The following is a 16877-nucleotide window of genomic DNA, read 5'->3' as shown; positions in this document are numbered from 1 at the left end:
GAAGTGAACAATATTGTGTGTTCTTGGAGCTCATGCATTCCTTTTAAAGCATAACAAGGTGGGCACAAGGTAGAGCAACTGTTTCCCTGTCTGCCTGCAAAACATTACTCTTAACTCTCACTGAGAACATCAACAAATCCTGGGGAGAAAGCAAAAAAAGGAAAAGATTTCCTACGGCATGGGAGGGAGGGTCTGTTGTGTTGATAAAATCAGGGATCTATGAGACATCTTATATCATATAATATCCATATGGAAATTCAGACTTCTCATGGGAAAGATATAGTAACTGTAGGCAGGTGAACATATAATGATCTCAAAGGAAAAGAGGTTTGATGACAGCAAAGAACTGCTATGGACACAGATCAGAAAAGCAGACTGTCCACGCACTGAAGAGTTATTTGAGTACCAGCTCTGATCAATCACGTGTGGCCAGCCAGTGAACCCTGGCCGTTCGTGCAAGCTTCTGGATACAACAGCAGTGTGTTTGCTTTCTTCTTTCTGCTCATATGCAAAGCAATGCCTTTAAAATTAGATAGGATCTTCCCACCACATACTCATAGTCTTGGGAATTACCACACAAAGAATGAAAGCAGAAAGCAAATGAAGATAAACTAACCAAGTGGAAAGGGAGTATCTAGAGCTCCCAGCCCCACAAACACAGCAGCTTGGACACTGGTTAAGAATAGCTGCAGATATACGATGATGATTTGCATGAAGACCCCATGAAGCACAATAGGAAACATAGGGCAGGTGGGAGTTTTCAAAGACCAACAGTACAGGAATGTGTATGAGAAATATCCTCTCAATCTGCAAACTTCTCCCCTAGGGACAATTTCTGATTGGTTAGGACTACTTGGTCAATTAGAAATCCTTTGCTCAGTAAAAATTAAGGAGACAAATAATGTCTCTAGGGCCTGGAGAAATGGCTCAGTGGTTAAGAGCACTGACTGCTCTTCCAGAGGTCCTGTGTTCAATCCCAGCACCCACATGGTGGCTCAATACCATCTTTAATGGGATCTGATGCCCTCTTCTGGTGTGTCTAAAGATAGGTACAGTGTACCCACATAAATAAAACATAAATAAATCTTTAAACAAAAGAATGTTTCTAAATTTGCAAGAGAGAGAGAGAGAGAGACTCAACAAGTGCATTAAAAGGGTTACAGGACCTGAAACACATGTATAGGAAACAAAACAAGGCCTTGTGCACTATTAGTGACTAGCCACAGGTATATGTAAAGCCCTTGTGAGCTCACTATATAAATTGCAACGGATCTAATATGCACACTGGCTCCATGAAATCCCCATCAGTGAAACCAAGAACCTGTGTGCTCAGACACTGCTGGTGGGTGGAAAAAGAGAATGCTCACTCTGTAATCTTGCAGACAGAAACCACAATTGTAGACACAGAAATAAAAAAAAATACAAATTGAATGCTTGGAAATTCATATTAGATCACATGAAGAGTTATGCTGTGGGAAAACCTGCGCATCAGAGTTACATCAGCTTTAAGGATCAGCTGCCAAGCAACTGAGCATGTTAGCAGAACATGATGTACCCTCACCATGGAGTCTCCCTCAGCAATGGGAAGCAAGGGACTGTTGGTATATAAATCATGTGATTAATCTCTGGGGAAGTGAGCCAAGTTTAGAAAGCTAATTCAAAAACAGACAAACAGTGGTCTCTCGTTTATGTGATAGCATAATGGATGCATTTAGAGCTAGAGACAGACTTGTGCTTGCCAGTGAGGAGCCCCATACAGTGTGAAGAGGCTTTGAAGAGGAATTGTAGGGAATCTCACTCTATTTACTACAGCCTTGGTTCTCAAGTCTACATGTGTGTAGTAAAGAGCTAAAACACACACAAACACACACACACACAGAGAGAGAGAGAGAGAGAGAGAGAGAGAGAGAGAGAGAGAGAGAGAGAGAGAGAGCCCTTTAATAAGAGGTAGGGCATCTATCCAGGCTGAGACAGCATTTTATAAATCTGTAAAATACAAGCATTAGAAAAGATGGGAAAGAATGCATGTGGGCTCTTTATGTTATTTCTGACAACTTTATTAACATATTACTTTATTAGGAAAAAATTAAAAACACTAGCATTAATCACCTTCTCCCTGTATATACACACAAATGAATTCTAGGTAGAATTCATTACAGCAAGGAGCTCACGAGCACCTTTCCCTCAGGTCTATTTAGCAAAGTACTTTACAAAGTCTTATTTCACTTACATGAGGCTTAGAAAGGCAGATACAGCTGTAGATGTGTTGGCAAAGCAAGAGGGGGAACCAGAGCAAAGAGGGGCCAGGAGGCAGATTCCCTTGGGGAAGTTGTAGGCTGGCTCTCTTTCTAAGGAGTCTTAGAGCTAGGATCTGTAATCCATGCACTGTTTGGCTGATTACAGTTCAACAAAATGCTTGCACAGAAAAGCAAACAAATCTCTCTTGCAATCAAACAAGCAAACACAAAAGAGCAATCTTCCCACAAAGACAAATCTTCAGACATACGTGTGCAGCAAGCATACATCGCTCACCGGGACCCGCTCTTTCTCCAACCTGAGTGTAACAGAGCCAGAGCTACTTGGCATGTAATGACCGCCGTTCATCTTCCTTTGAAGACGCAGGTTTTCGAGGCCGTCTGCAATGAGAATGTTGGGTTGATAGACGGATGCTGTGATTGATGGCGCAAATCATGTGTTCACATTCCCGAAACCACTTTGCTGAAAGCAAAGCTTCCCATTTGATTAGGGACATTTGTTTTGGTTGAATTGATTTCCTTCCTGCACTTTTCCTGTTTCTACATGCTATTCTGTCGGCATGTTGAGTTCAGTCAATGGATTTGGTGTTTCTTTTCACCGGCTGACAGCGCAGGGGATGTGACCAGTTTGTCAATGCACACTGAATGCTTGGAGGGAACTGCTTTGAAGTTTGACCTGGATGTTCAGTGAACTCTGCTGTGTCTATTTCAACCACACACACTGTTCTTTTCAATATCATTATAATGCGTGATTACCCTTTAATACATCTTTAAAGAGAGTTTGTATGAAAGGTACATAATTCTAGACTAGATGACTAAATGGAATAATGAATGTGTAGGGTTTCTCACCTTGGAGATGTTTGCCTTTGATGGTATCACACCATAAACTAGGGGGCCACCTGGGTTCATCTCCTGTCACATAGCACAGCTGGCTCTCTTTGTATCTTTTGGGTTTGTATGGATTTATCCCTATACATTTTGTACTTAGGGAGCCTCTGATTTACAGCAAATGGGATGGACTTTTTTTCAATGAACTTCTTTATTTTATGTGTATGATTGTTTTTCCTGTGTGTATATGTGTGCACCACACATGTGCCATGCCATTGGAGGCCAGACAAGGCCATCAGGTCCTCTGGAATTGGAGTGACAGATGGTTATGAGACACCATGTGTGTACTGGGAACTGAACATGGGTCCTATATAAGAGCAATCACTGCTCTTACTCACCAAGCAATAGCTCCAGTCCCCTCAAGCTAGTTTTTAATGAAAAAAATGACAATGATTGAGTCACTACAAAATAAATGCTAGTGATGATAACATATAAATATTTATATAAATGAAAAGCTGTTACAGAGTTCTGAGAGCCTGGTGTGTGTGTGTGTGTGTGCGTGTGTGGTTTGATTGTTCAAGCAGTAAGACCCTCCTCTCAGGTAAAGTCCTTTGTAAAAGTCTGACCCTTTCCCTTGTGCGCAGGCTCACAGGCTCCAGTGTTCCTGACCTCATCGTGAGCATGAGCAATCAGATGTGGCTTCACCTGCAGTCAGATGACAGCATTGGCTCACCAGGGTTTAAAGCTGTGTACCAAGGTAAGCCTGAATCACCTTAATAATGATTCAATGGAAGATTTTAAAGTGGACCTAGACCATTCTATACATGACAGAGGTTAATGAACAAAACAGGTTGGAACATGCTTCATAATGAGACTAGTGCTCTGTTACTGGTTTAGAGTTCTACCTAAATGGCCTGTCTCTGGGACAAGAATGCACGGGGCATGTCATTATCATGGCAAAATAACAAGAAATATGAACTTCAGCTATGGAGTGTGGGGTGGACATCTCTTGGCAACATCATAGTGATCATTACTCCTCAAACTTTTCCTTACTTTCTGATATTTCAAAGTTGAAAGTAAAATAATCATTGTATTTACTTTGTCATTATTTACTTCTTTGAGGACACTTGTTAGCCAACACATGTATTTCAGATGAAAAGTCTGTTATTTTCATCGATAATGAAAGATGCTAGAGCTCTGGTGAACCGGACAACTTGCAGTGTTGCTACTGGCTCCTGAACTCTAACCTCATGTGGCTTTCTCCTGGCAGAGGGGTGGCTGGCACTGTAGCTTCTGACCACTTGCCTCTTAACCTGTTAGCACTCAGTGACCTGCTCCTGTTGCAAATTCTCCACTTATCACTTGTTTAAGGTATCTGGTACAATAGAAGTATGTATGTTTGCAGATAGCTCTTATTTTCAAACACATGCTGTAAGAATATTTCCCAGTTTTAAAAATGTGTTGAAAAGATGCATAGGTGAAGACCCCGAAGCAGATAATACAGAAGGACCCAACAACTTCAGGCAGGAAGAGCACCCCAAAGATACATATTAAAAGTTCACATTAGTGAGCATGTATTGAAAAAACTCCATTCTTTCCAAGTGAGAGGGGGTAGTCAGAATGTGAACGTGTCCTACGGGAGGAGTGCCCTAATGTGGCATCCTTAGCTATAAAGTATGAAATATTCCTACCATGAATCATGGGACAAGCTGAGGGTATAATGATTTTTTTTCACTAAAAAACAAACAAACAAACCTACAATTCCCAACCCATTCATAGGGTAATCCTTGGTTTCAGAGAAAACTGCAGGCCACTTCCCTTTAAATTTCTAGATCTGACCTTTAAGGATCACCTACACCAGTGTATACTAACTCAAGAATTCACAGCTGAGGTATAATATGCATCCTTTGGTGGAGTCTACAAGCATCAGGGAGATACTAGATGTTTCTTATGAGGAATGGCTGCAGAAGACTTGCTCCTTCAGTTTGCAGACAGACTCATGAGGTTGAACTCAAAAAGCAGAGGGGAACCTAGAGGGTATACCTCTGACTGTTAGGGTTCCAATATTCTCAAATTAGATGTGAATTATCTCTTTGTTCAGCAATATTACTTGTAATCACCGTTAGCTCTCACCCGTCAACCCTTCTGTTAACAATATCAAGAGTCTGTTGATACCACTTGAGATGTCATGGAAACAAGAGGGGCAGTCTTCAAGAGCTCAACTCTTCATTACAATGTGTTATCGCCTGATAAATAAAAGCTCCAAAGGTTTAAAAAAAAAGTATGGCTTTGATAATGTAGAACCCTGAGCAAATATAGAAAACAGATTTTAGAGCAACTGATCTTTTTTTTTACTACATTTATTTATCTGGTCTCTCTGTAGTGTGTGTGTGTGTGTGTGTGTGTGTGTGTGTGCATACGTATGCTTAAGTACACTCACATGCCACAGGAAGTGTGTGGAAGTCAGAGGATATCTTGAACTTGTTGCCCTTGTCCCACCATGTAAGTTCTAGAGGTGGAACACAGGTCATCAGCTTGGTAGCAGTCACCTCCACCCACTGAGCTGTCTCACAGGCCCACGAAATGAGTATTCTAGGATGTTATGCTAAGCTGGTAATTGAAGATACTATACAAGTCACTCACTATGTCGCTCAGCTGCTCATGAGTTATCAGAAATCACACACCACTGATATTCAGGTAGGATTCAATTTTCCAGGTGTTGATTCTGTATGACTTTAGCAGACTCAGAGTCTAAGCTATGCCATGCTGGGCACTAGTTCTGCCCCTTAACAGTGTGACTTAGGAAGTTCTTTCCGTTCCCATGCACCCTTTTAATAACAAGGTGGAGAGATCCTAGCAACAACATCTGCTTAGTAGGTTTGCTATAAAAACTCAAGTGACTTTAAGAACCCAACAAAATAAACACTGGCTGCAGCTTGCTATTTACATTACTAGTTTTAATTTGGAGCACATTTCCTTCACCTCCTTTTCTCTGTCTTATTATAAAATATATAACCCCATCAAAAGGAATTGAGAAAGTCCCCCTGCTACACCCTTACCTTCCTGATTGAGCAGGGAATGATGTCAGAGGCACATGCTATTTGCATTTCTTTGTGGGTCTTCCCAGAATCTTCATTAAGCTTCATACATGGCATAGCATATATAGCACACTGTACTCCCATCATTGCACCTTAAAAACTGGCTCAAAGATACCCTAAGATAATTGCAGTGACTTCAGACAGAGACATCATAGAGGATTCCCCATAGTTCTTGTGCTGACCTTTCTACTGTATGTTACTCACTCACTGAGAATATCCTCAGATTTTTGAGGGACTTGTATGATTTTTTTCCTGGAACAACGTTAACAAATATCTGCTCACCCAAAGAAGACATTCATGCCATAACTTCCATCCGTGGCTAGCCTAATGAACCAGCGAGTTTATTGGGGTTACTTGTGAGAGTACAGTTGAGGGGTTTCTTACAGAAGCAGAAGTGACTTAAAGGAGGCTGTATGTCTGAAATCCCACAGCAGTATGGGTGATAACTCATGATAACTATATCCCTGGAGCTTCCTGAGTAATTCTCAGGCAGCTCTACTGAAGGGTCCCCTCTCTGTGTAACTATTACTCTTTATGCAACTTTGAGTAGGGGCCTTGTGAATGTTCTTAGCTTCTAAAGCTTCCCCAGAGGAGGACATGGGGTCTAGCCCTTCTCTGGTGGCCTCTGGTAGCCCAGGCTCACAGGCTGAGGGTATACAGTCTCCTCTATGTGCTCCCCTTCCTGCTCCTGCAAACACCTCTCTTGTCTGTCTCATGATCCCCATACTGTATTTAAGTAACTGGGTATTAGAGAAAGATTGTCTCTAAGAAAGAAGACTGAGGAGCTGTGGAGAGCTCAGCATCAACTTGGAACACCAGTGCTTCAGAGGAGGACAGGCAAGGACTAAGGGCAAGGGCATAGAGTAGTCTTCAGGTGAAGGCACTCAGCGGCAACACACGCAGAGAAATAGAATAAATACGTTGTCTACCTAGACATCTCTCAGTATGCATGTGTTCAGGATATGCGTGGATGGGTACCAACTTCTGCATATTCATCTCTCCATCTATGTGTCTATCTCTTTACTAGCTATCATCTGTCTATGTGCTGAGGGCCAGCTCAGCATTCAGGTACTGGGGAAGGCACTGAGGGTTTCATAGAACAGAAGGGTAGGGAGGCAAAAACCTGATGACTTTAGGCAATTAACTCCTGCTGATAGCAGCAGTGGAATGAAGAAAATTTAGTTACTTGTTCTCTTTTCTCTTTGACTCAACTGTCTCTTTCTGGCTAGCTGGGAGACTCATTAACTCTTCATGAGCTAGAGGGAAAAGAAAAGAAAGGAAAGGGAAAGAAAGGAAAGGGAAAGAAAGGGGAGGTGAGGGGGAGGGGAGGAGAAGGGAAGGGAAGGGAAGGGAAGGGAAGGGAAGGGAAGGGAAGGGAAGGGAAGGGAAGGGAAGGGAAGGGAAGGGAAGGGAAGGGAAGGGAAGGGAAGGGAAGAGAAGAGAAGAGAAGAGAAGAGAAGAGAAGAGAAGAGAAGAGAAGAGAAGAGAAGAGAAGAGAAGAGAAGAGAAGAGAAGAGAAGAGAAGAGAAAAGAAGAGAAGAGAGAAGAAAAAAGGAAAGGAAAGGAAAGGAAAGGAAAGGAAAGGAAAGGAAAGGAAAGGAAAGGAAAGGAAAGGAAAGGAAAGGAAAGGAAAGGAAAGGAAAGGAAAGGAAAGAAAGGAAAGGAAAGGAAAGAAAGGAAAAGAAAGGAAAAGAAAAGAAAAGAGAAAATCAGACACACACACACACACACACACACACACACACACACACACACACACTGGATGAATTAGAAAATTGTTATAGTGCCACTGTATTAGTGGTAGTAGTATCTATCTATCCATTATCTTTCTAGCCTTTCACCTGTCTATGTATCTATCTATCTATCTGTCTGTCTATCTAATTTAATCAACTACATATGTAAGAAATGCTGATACTGCACCATAAAAAAGTAACAGACGATTATATGAAACTTTTAAAAGTAAGGTGCAATCCTAAAGATAGTTTTGTTATATGTAAAATCATTTTAAAGTTTAATAATACCAGAATTCTTGTTAAATTATTACAGGAATATAAAAGATTATGCATAGTACACATTTAAAATAAAATATGCATCATCCTACAGCAGATACTGCTGGCCAGCAGAACAGAAGAAAGACAAGGACCTATCTTGCACTCAAACTCCATTGGGACCACTTCGATGGCAGACTCTGTGGCTGTATGTCACAGACAGGCTTGAGTTTGCAGGTTGAGTTTCTCCCTTTTATTGCTTAGAGTATAATACTGAGTCACCTCAAGACCTCCTTTTGGTCATGAAAGTAGCATCTAGTTACAGTTTACCATACAGGTGAAAGGCTAGCTGCATTTTCACTAATCATGTTGCCTGTCACTCTCCATGGCTATTTGTATTTTGGTATGGGGTAAATTAGAGAAAAATTTCCTCAGGCGAGGCTGCTGTGAGATAAAGAAGCAAGACCTCTTTCTAACTCCACTGAAGATCATGCCAGGAAAGTTCCCAGTTCAATGTCTCCATTTCAATCAACAGTGGACTGTCATGACGGAGGCCCTGTAGCCAGGAGACTCTGCATAGAGGGTGGGTGCAAGGTTGGGCCCAATGTGACCTGGAGACAAGTGACAAGTGACAAGCCATCCCTCTGTGAGAACAACTACACTAGCTTGACAAAGGAGATCCCTATAGGACAGAAGTGCTGTGGCCTCAGGTCCTCTGAGCTGATGGTTTTGCATACGGCAATGTGCCTCATCTTCTGCGGGAGCAGGTGGGATTAGAAGGAGGGAGTACCCACTTCTAAGGAGGGGCATAGTGTTCACACTTCAGTCTTCATTTTTCTTGAGTTTCATGTGTTTAGGAAATTGTATCTTATATCTTGGGTATCTTAGGTTTTGGGCTAATATCCACTTATCAGTGAGTACATATTGTGTGAGTTCCTTTGTGAATGTGTTACCTCACTCAGGATGATGCCCTCCAGGTCCATCCATTTGGCTAGGAATTTCATAAATTCATTCTTTTTAATAGCTGAGTAGTACTCCATTGTGTAGATGTACCACATTTTCTGTATCCATTCCTCTGTTGAGGGGCATCTGGGTTCCTTCCAGCTTCTGGCTATTATAAATAAGGCTGCTATGAACATAGTGGAGCATGTGTCCTTCTTACCAGTTGGGGCATCTTCTGGATATATGCCCAGGAGAGGTATTGCTGGATCCTCCGGTAGTACTATATCCAGTTTTCTGAGGAACTGCCAGACTGATTTCCATAGTGGTTGTACAAGCCTGCAATCCCACCAACAATGGAGGAGTGTTCCTCTTTCTCCACATCCACGCCAGCATATGCATCAAAAGATGGCCTAGTCGGCCATCACTGGAAAGAGAGGCCCATTGGACACGCAAACTTTATATGCCCCAGTACAGGGGAACGCCAGGGCCATAAAAGGGGAGTGGGTGGGTAGGGGAGAGGGGGTGGGTGGCTATGGGGGACTTTTGGTATAGCATTGCAAATGTAAATGAGCGAAATACCTAATAAAAAATGGAAAAAAAAAAAAAAGAAGGAGGGAGTAGCCACTGAATAGAAAGAGACTTTCAGGTCATTTAGAAAATGGTTCTACTGTGGCTTGATGATAATGAAGCTCACATGCTTCCTAAACCCAGTCCTGTGTCCTGCCAGAGTGACAGCCCAATCCCTGAGATTGGGAAGAAGCCTGCGGAGCGACGGCCCTTTACATTGTCAAGACTCACGGTACAACACTACTAAGCACCAGGATACAAGGCAGACTTTTGAAAACATGCAGAAATCTGTTTAGAATCTATCAGAGGATCATTCACAGCTCTGTTTAATAGACTCAGAAGCTTCACTGGAGAATGAACAGAAAACTGTATCAGGGATTGCAGGACATGGGGCTATTCTTAAGCATGTGCTGGGGCTGGAGAGATGGTCCATTGAGTAGATGACCAAGGGTAATGACCCACAGAGTGGAAAAAGAGAACCAACTCCTGAAAGTCATCTTCAGACTTCTCTACACCTCCACAATGCTAGGTGCATGCCCACATACATACACAGACACAGGGAGGGAGGGAGGGAGGGAGGGAGGGAGGGAGGGAGGGAGGGAGGGAGGGAGGGAGATTTGTTAAGAGTGCTAAATGGGAGCATGAGTCCTAGATGCCCAAAGACTGGACAAATCCATCCCAGGTTGTTCATACCTTACTGTATCATTAATAGCATATTGGTGCAAGGGCCAAGTCCCACATGATGAACGAGGCTGGAGAGAATGTCAACAGCAGCTAAAGACTGGAGCTGACTGTGGCTGGCACTGACTACCCTGCTCAATTAACCAAGTGGTCAGTGGGCTTTTATTGTCATTAGGACCAGGCTGATGCTGGGTTATTATCTATTCTTCTATGCACAAACATGCCAGCCTCAGGGGATGACTTTTTTTTCTTCAAAAGTCTTTCATTCCATCGTTCTTCATTTATTACGTGAACACGCATTCATTCTATCAGACTCTGGTTTTCTTTAGAATGTGAAATTCTTTTGTTATATCAAAAGGAGAAGCCAGTTAGGATGCCATTTATGTTGTCACTTTCATAGATGACATTGTAGTGACAGCATAGACACATAGGTCCTGGCCATAGGAGCACTTCCCTGTGAGCATGGACTGTATCCGAAGCTGCTCTGCTCCCCAGCTGAAGTGGTGACTCTTTGTGTTTAGGGCAAAACAACTGTTAGTCAGTGAGATCCCTTTCCCAGACTCATGGAAATAGAATCAAATGGAAAGTACGCTGGTGTGAAGTACACTGATGTGATGTGATAGTACAGAGGAGAACAAGCATGGTAGGAGGGGCTGCTTCCATCTCCTAGATGTGGGCAGAAGGCATCAGAGAAAGAGGAAGAGGAAGAGGCCTCACTAGGGAGTAGGCATTTCAGCAGCAAAGCTTCTATGGTTGTTGTCAGTAGTGAGGGGAGGGAGGGAAACATGGCTGTGCTTATCACCTCCCAACAGCCTTAACCCCCACCCCCACCCAGCTCTGGACCAAGTAGAAACCAACACTTCCCCCTTTCCTGAAAAGCTGATTGGAGGAGAGCTGAGCATGCATGAGGAGGTGTAACTGCACCCTCTGTAGAAATGGAAACCCTGGACTGGGTATGCCTCCGTGAAAGATGGGGAGAGAACAAAATGGTACTTTACATAAAGCTGAGAGTACTGCAAAGGCAGAAAGCGTGAACCTTGAGTAGAGGGCAGCATCAGAAGCCTCCCTGGGATGCTTCAATGCTGAGCATTCCTTAAACTGCATCAGCAAGTGGGCATCTTGTTTGTGACCAGGACTTGGGCAGTGAGAGCTTCATCTGGGCTGCATTAAGTCATGATTGAAGTGGCCAGTGGTGGAGCTAGAAAAGGCTGTGGTGAGAATAGAGGGGGGGGGGAGCATTTGCCTTGGGAGCAAATATGGACATGATTCAGAGCATGTGCAAAAGAGGCACAGGCAGGCAGCTAGAGTCACTTCCAAATTCCATGAACTTCAAAGCTTAAAAGGTGAGACCCCGAGGAAGGCACAGATGGCAAAGGGCTAGTGTCCTCTTGCTAAGTGCTGTCCTTATTCAGGTTAGAAGGCTTGCCTCCAAGTTGTATCAGTCTGAGAACAGCAACTTTTATCCTAACATATCCAAATATTTAAAATCATTTTGTTTCCATTTTCATGCTGAGCTAGTTGGTTTTAGTCAGCTGGGCAGAGGGAAGTTCAGCTGAGGAGCTGCCTGGACCAACTGGCCTGTGAGCTTGTCTGTGGGGCATTTTCTTGATTGCTGGTTTCAGGATCCAGCTCACTGTAGGTGATGCCATGCCCATGGCAGATGGCCTTGGGATGAATAGAAAATTAGCTGAAATTGAACTCAGGACCTCTGCAAGAGCAGTCAGTGCTCCTAACCTCTGAGCCATATCTCCTGAGTTCAATTCCCAACAACCATGATGGTAGCTCACAACCATCTGTAATGGGATCTGTTGCCCTCTTCTGGTGTGTCTGAAGACAGCGACAGTGTACTCATAAAGAAAATAAGTAATTCTAAACAAACAAAGAAAAACACCTTGTACTGGCTGGTTTTGTGTGTCAACTTGGCACAGGCTGGAATTATCACAGAGAAAGGCCCTTCAGTTGGGGAAATGCCTCCATAAGATCCAGCTATGGGGCATTTTCTCAATTAGTTATCAAGGGGGAAAGGACCCTTGTGGGTGGGACCATCTCTGGGCTGGTAGTCTTGGGTTCTATAAGAAAGCAAGCTGAGCAAGCCAGGGGAAGCAAGCCCATCCCTCCATGGCCTCTGCATCAGCTCCTGCCTCCTGACCTGCTTGAGTTCCAGTCCTGACTTCCTTTGGTGATAAACAGCATTATGGGAGTGTAAGCTGAATAAACCCTTTCCTCCCCAACTTGCTTCTTGGTCATGATGTTTGTGCAGGAATAGAAACACTGGCTAAGACACACCTTTCAAAACAAACAACAACAACAACAACAACAAAAACAGTAGCTGAGAAAACCAAGGGAAGCAAGGGGAGCGAGGATCACTCCTCTGTGTTTTTTGGCTTCAGTTCCTGCTCTGACTCCTCTTGGTGATGGATTCTGAACTGGATGGCCATGTGAGCTGGAATAAACTCCTTCCTCCTCATGGGCTTCTCACAGCAACCGAAAGGCGAAGTAGACGAGGCTCAAATGGCTACCGAGGAGCAGCGCTGATCAGAAAGAACCAGAACCAGAAAAGATTCACTTCCCAGCTTGCAGATTCTTGGGCATCTAGAAAGTTCAAGCTGTACATGACTCGGTTAAGCCAACCAAGGGCTTGCTAGTCTAATATAGGTGTGGAAACGCTGCAGCAGTGCACAGACTTTCTGGGGTTTGGGTTCAAGTGTTTTAAAAGCAAGGGAATTACATTCTCACATTTTCTCCCGGATCATCGTGTAATTTTAACTTCTGTAATTCTTCTGGATTTACCATTTGAATGCCCCTGATTTGGAGATCAGAACCCCTTCGCCCTTATTTGAAGTAACAACCTTGAGGTAATGCACGAAAAACATTTAAATGCTTCCTTCTGCTGGGTGGAGCTTGGGGCTGGGAGGGAGGGAGGAGGGAACACAGAATCTGCCATGCCTTTCTGTAAGGTGCAGTCAAGGAGCACTACACCTTCTGTCAGGATTTTGACTTCTATTCACTCGCAGCTCTCTAGCTCACTGTACTTGGCCCTCACCGTGTCTCTTGCTCTGTTATGGGGAAAGTAACTTCTCAGTGTGAATTCACTCTTCTTTTGACAGAGAAGTCTATTCAGAGATTTCAAAATTAATGAATATTTGAGAAATGGATCTAAGCAGTACATCTGGAAACTATACTATATGAAACACTGCTAAGTATCTGGAGACAGTCTCTAGGCTGAGTTCTCCTTGCTGGAGTATGCACCTAGCTAGCATTTGGCCTGGGCAAGCACTTGAGTATTTTGCTGTGAACTCTGAAGGTTGTGCGTGGCACAGGCCACCAACCTGAATGTTGGGGATACACTGCCTTGACCACCCAACCTCCTTTGTGATTGTACCATAGTCAGATTTTGGAAGTAGCAACATTGAGCAGCCCCTGACAGCCATTGGGTTCTGTGAATGCCTTCATTCATAAATCCCATAACAGCCCTCTTCTCCACTCAGGAAGCAACTGGTGTTTACAGGGTAAGACTCTCTTTTCAATCCTCCAATAAGCATCATTATTTTTTATTGGTTATTGTATTTATTTACATTTCAAATGTTATCCCCCTTTCCTGGTTTCCACTCTGTGTACCCCCTATGCCATCCCCACTACCCCCACTTCTTTGATGGTGTTCCCCCACCCACCCACCCACTCTCACTTCACTGCCCCTAGCATTGCCAAGTTGGAGCATTGAATCTCTACAGGACCGAGGGCCTCCCCTCCCATTGATGCCAGATAAGGCAATCCTCTGCTACATAAGCAGCTGGAGCCATGGATCCCTCCATGTGTATTCTTTGGTTGGTGATTTAGTCCCTGGGAGCTCTGGTGTTTCTGGTTGGTTTATATTATTGTTCTTCCTATGGGGTTGACAAGCATCTTTAAATGAACATCTTTATCATCCTTCTTGTCTCTTTAGCTCCCCTGTCTCTCCTTTTCTTCCACCTGCCAGAAAATGTCACAGAGACCCCAGTTATCCAAGGACAGCCTTGAATTCCATCCTCCCAGGCTTTTGAGTGTCAGCCCATGCACAGACACTCCGATCTCCAATCTCCTAGTTTCTCTTTATTCTCCCTCTCTGGATTAGCAGCATCAGTCTAAACACTTTTTTACTCTTGAAACCTTTCTCTTTCCTTTATCGTGTGTGTGTGTGTGTGTGTGTGTGTGTGTGTGTGTGTGTGTGTGTGTGTGTGTGTATGCGGGCGAGTGCATGCATATGTGCATCCCCATGTGTTCCAGTTCTTGTGCTCATGTATGCACATGTGCTTATGAAGGCCTGAGGCTGACTTGACTTCTATTATTCACTGAGGCAGGATCAAGCAATCAAAACCAGGGCTAACTGATAAAGCTTGTCTCACTTAACCAGCTTGCTTTGTGGGCCACCTATTTCTGATGCATAAAGCTGGAATTACAGATGAGCCTCAATGCCCATTCACTAATGTGAGTTCTTGGGATCCAAACTCCACTCCTGTCATTTGTACTGCAAGTGTTTGCTTGCTGAGACATCTACCCAGCCTTTGAATCCTACTTCTAAATTTTGCCTGAGTTATTGAGATCTGTTACAAAGAACTTCCCTCTCCTGGCTGTAGGACTCCACTGGCACTCCTGGGATTCTTTCTTCTCTCAGCTCTTCCTCCTCTCTTTCTGGCTTCCTCCTCAGGTGTGAGGTCCACATCTGGAACATTAAAAAGCTTCCAGCTGCTCTGGCTTCAGCATATCCTTTGTTCAGACTCAGCAGGGGAAGAATACCATATCTGGAGACTTCCATGTCAAGGACAGATGGAAAAAGCTGGGCCCCTCTACCTGAGTTCTGCTTTCTTCACCACTAGACAGGAGGAATCTGGCTTTGCATTCTGAATGCCCAACCATTCCGGAGACAGCCAGAGTGGATGGGGACATACCAGAAACACGGAGTCTCTAAGCAGAGCACTGAGATAGTGTTTAAGCCAGTCTCTAAAACAGTGGGTAGAGGCCAGAGTCCCCTGAGCTCCTGTCTTCTCAGAACCTTAACCTGTGGTTTCCATGGAAACCATTCTGCACAGGAGCCACCACCCTGCTCCACAGCCTTCTGTAGCATGATTCTCACTCAGCAGCTTGGGTCCACTTCCTCAGAAAATCGCTTAAAACAGCCTCCCTGTGGGTAAAATCTAGGCACCTCTTGTTTCTGTATTGCTGTTATATATCCTGCTTCTCTGCCTCTGCTATTCTAAAATTAACATCTATTTCATTAAACCATTTACTGCGTTGAACTTGGGTCAGGAGGTAAGATCTCCTGCTGTTTCCTTGATTTGTCTGGAGAGATCAAAATGGCGAGGAAGTCGGCAAAAGACTAGGTGACTGTGTGGGACACACATGGGTGGGCGGCCATGTTTGTGAACATGGGGAAAGGCTGTGTATTGGTCACTGCACAGTGTGATTGTGAGACCAGGTGACTCTGTGGTTCACACGTATGTGAGGGACCAGGCTGGTGGGCATGGGGATGGTCACTGGACTGCATGACCATGAGGTAGGAACAGAGGGAGTGACTGAAACTGCCCTGGGGCAGTAGCAGTGGCAGTGATGGTGGCAACTGCTTTTCTTTCCATTGAGACCCTTTCATCCTTTACCGGTGCTCATGGTTCTTTGATAGCTGCTTAATCCCTTCAAAAATGAGATATAATAGCCTGGGCTACACATGACTTGAATTGTATTAAGAGCACTCCACCTTCCTGCAAATGAGCTCGCATCTTGCAGGTTGTTTGATTCTTTCCATTCCCAGCCCCTTTGCTAAAGAGTCATTATGTGCAAGGAGACACTGTGCTACCTCGGCTCTTTCTTCCTCCAGTCAATTAATGCTCTAATTTCTCCATGTTCTTGAAGTCAGAAAAAAACATTTATAAAGGCAGCCTGCTAGAATTTCATAATAATAATTTGGGCGGTATCAGAATATACTCCAGTTTCGAGCAAGTTCTACCTGACAGATATCAGTTTGAAGGTCCATGTTGCCTCTTCTCATGGAAATGACTGAAGATCCTCCAGGCTCCTTTCCATTTCCCAGCCTGCTTGGTGTGCGTGTCTTCCTATGACCAGTGTGGGAGTCTGCACTTTGAGTAGAGCCCCAGGCTAACAGGTAGCAAGGAAGTCATGCAGGATTTCTCTGGTACTACCCTCTGCAACTGCCCAAGCCTCAATGCTCACTTTGCTTTTAGCTTGCCACACAGCCATAAGATACTCCCTAATTCTCTGATTATCTGTCTTGTTATGTGTGAAGTAGGATTTTAATAACAGGGTGTGTGTCAGGATAAATTATATAAACAGATATGGCAACTCATTGAAGCCGATGAAGAGCTCTCAACTAGAAGCTGTAATTTTGTTTGTGTATTTTGCAAACTATCTGCATAAATACATGCTTTACCTGATGGAGAGTCATTTAGAAGGGAAAATAAAACTAATTTCATAATAGCTCACACCCTACGACCTGGACCAGTTTTTAGCTCCTGGCACTATCTACCTCT

General features: G+C 43.8%; 1 protein-coding gene across 5 annotated transcripts in view; it reads left to right on the top strand.

Moving 5' to 3' along the window:
* The window catches only part of Csmd1 (CUB and Sushi multiple domains 1), a 1642848-nt gene that overhangs the window by 1260024 nt on the left and 365947 nt on the right, over window positions 1-16877 (top strand). For all 5 annotated transcript variants that reach the window (XM_006508931.4, XM_006508930.4, NM_053171.2 and 2 more), the window contains exon 12: window positions 3728-3840. In XM_006508931.4, the coding sequence (XP_006508994.1) occupies window positions 3728-3840 (113 nt within the window). The remainder of the gene's footprint in view (window positions 1-3727; window positions 3841-16877) is intronic.

This window comes from Mus musculus, chromosome 8 (assembly GCF_000001635.26).
Source record: "Mus musculus strain C57BL/6J chromosome 8, GRCm38.p6 C57BL/6J".
Lineage (NCBI taxonomy): Eukaryota > Metazoa > Chordata > Mammalia > Rodentia > Muridae > Mus > Mus musculus.
Note: the sequence above shows the minus strand (reverse complement) of the source record. Positions and strands in the feature narration are given on the sequence as shown.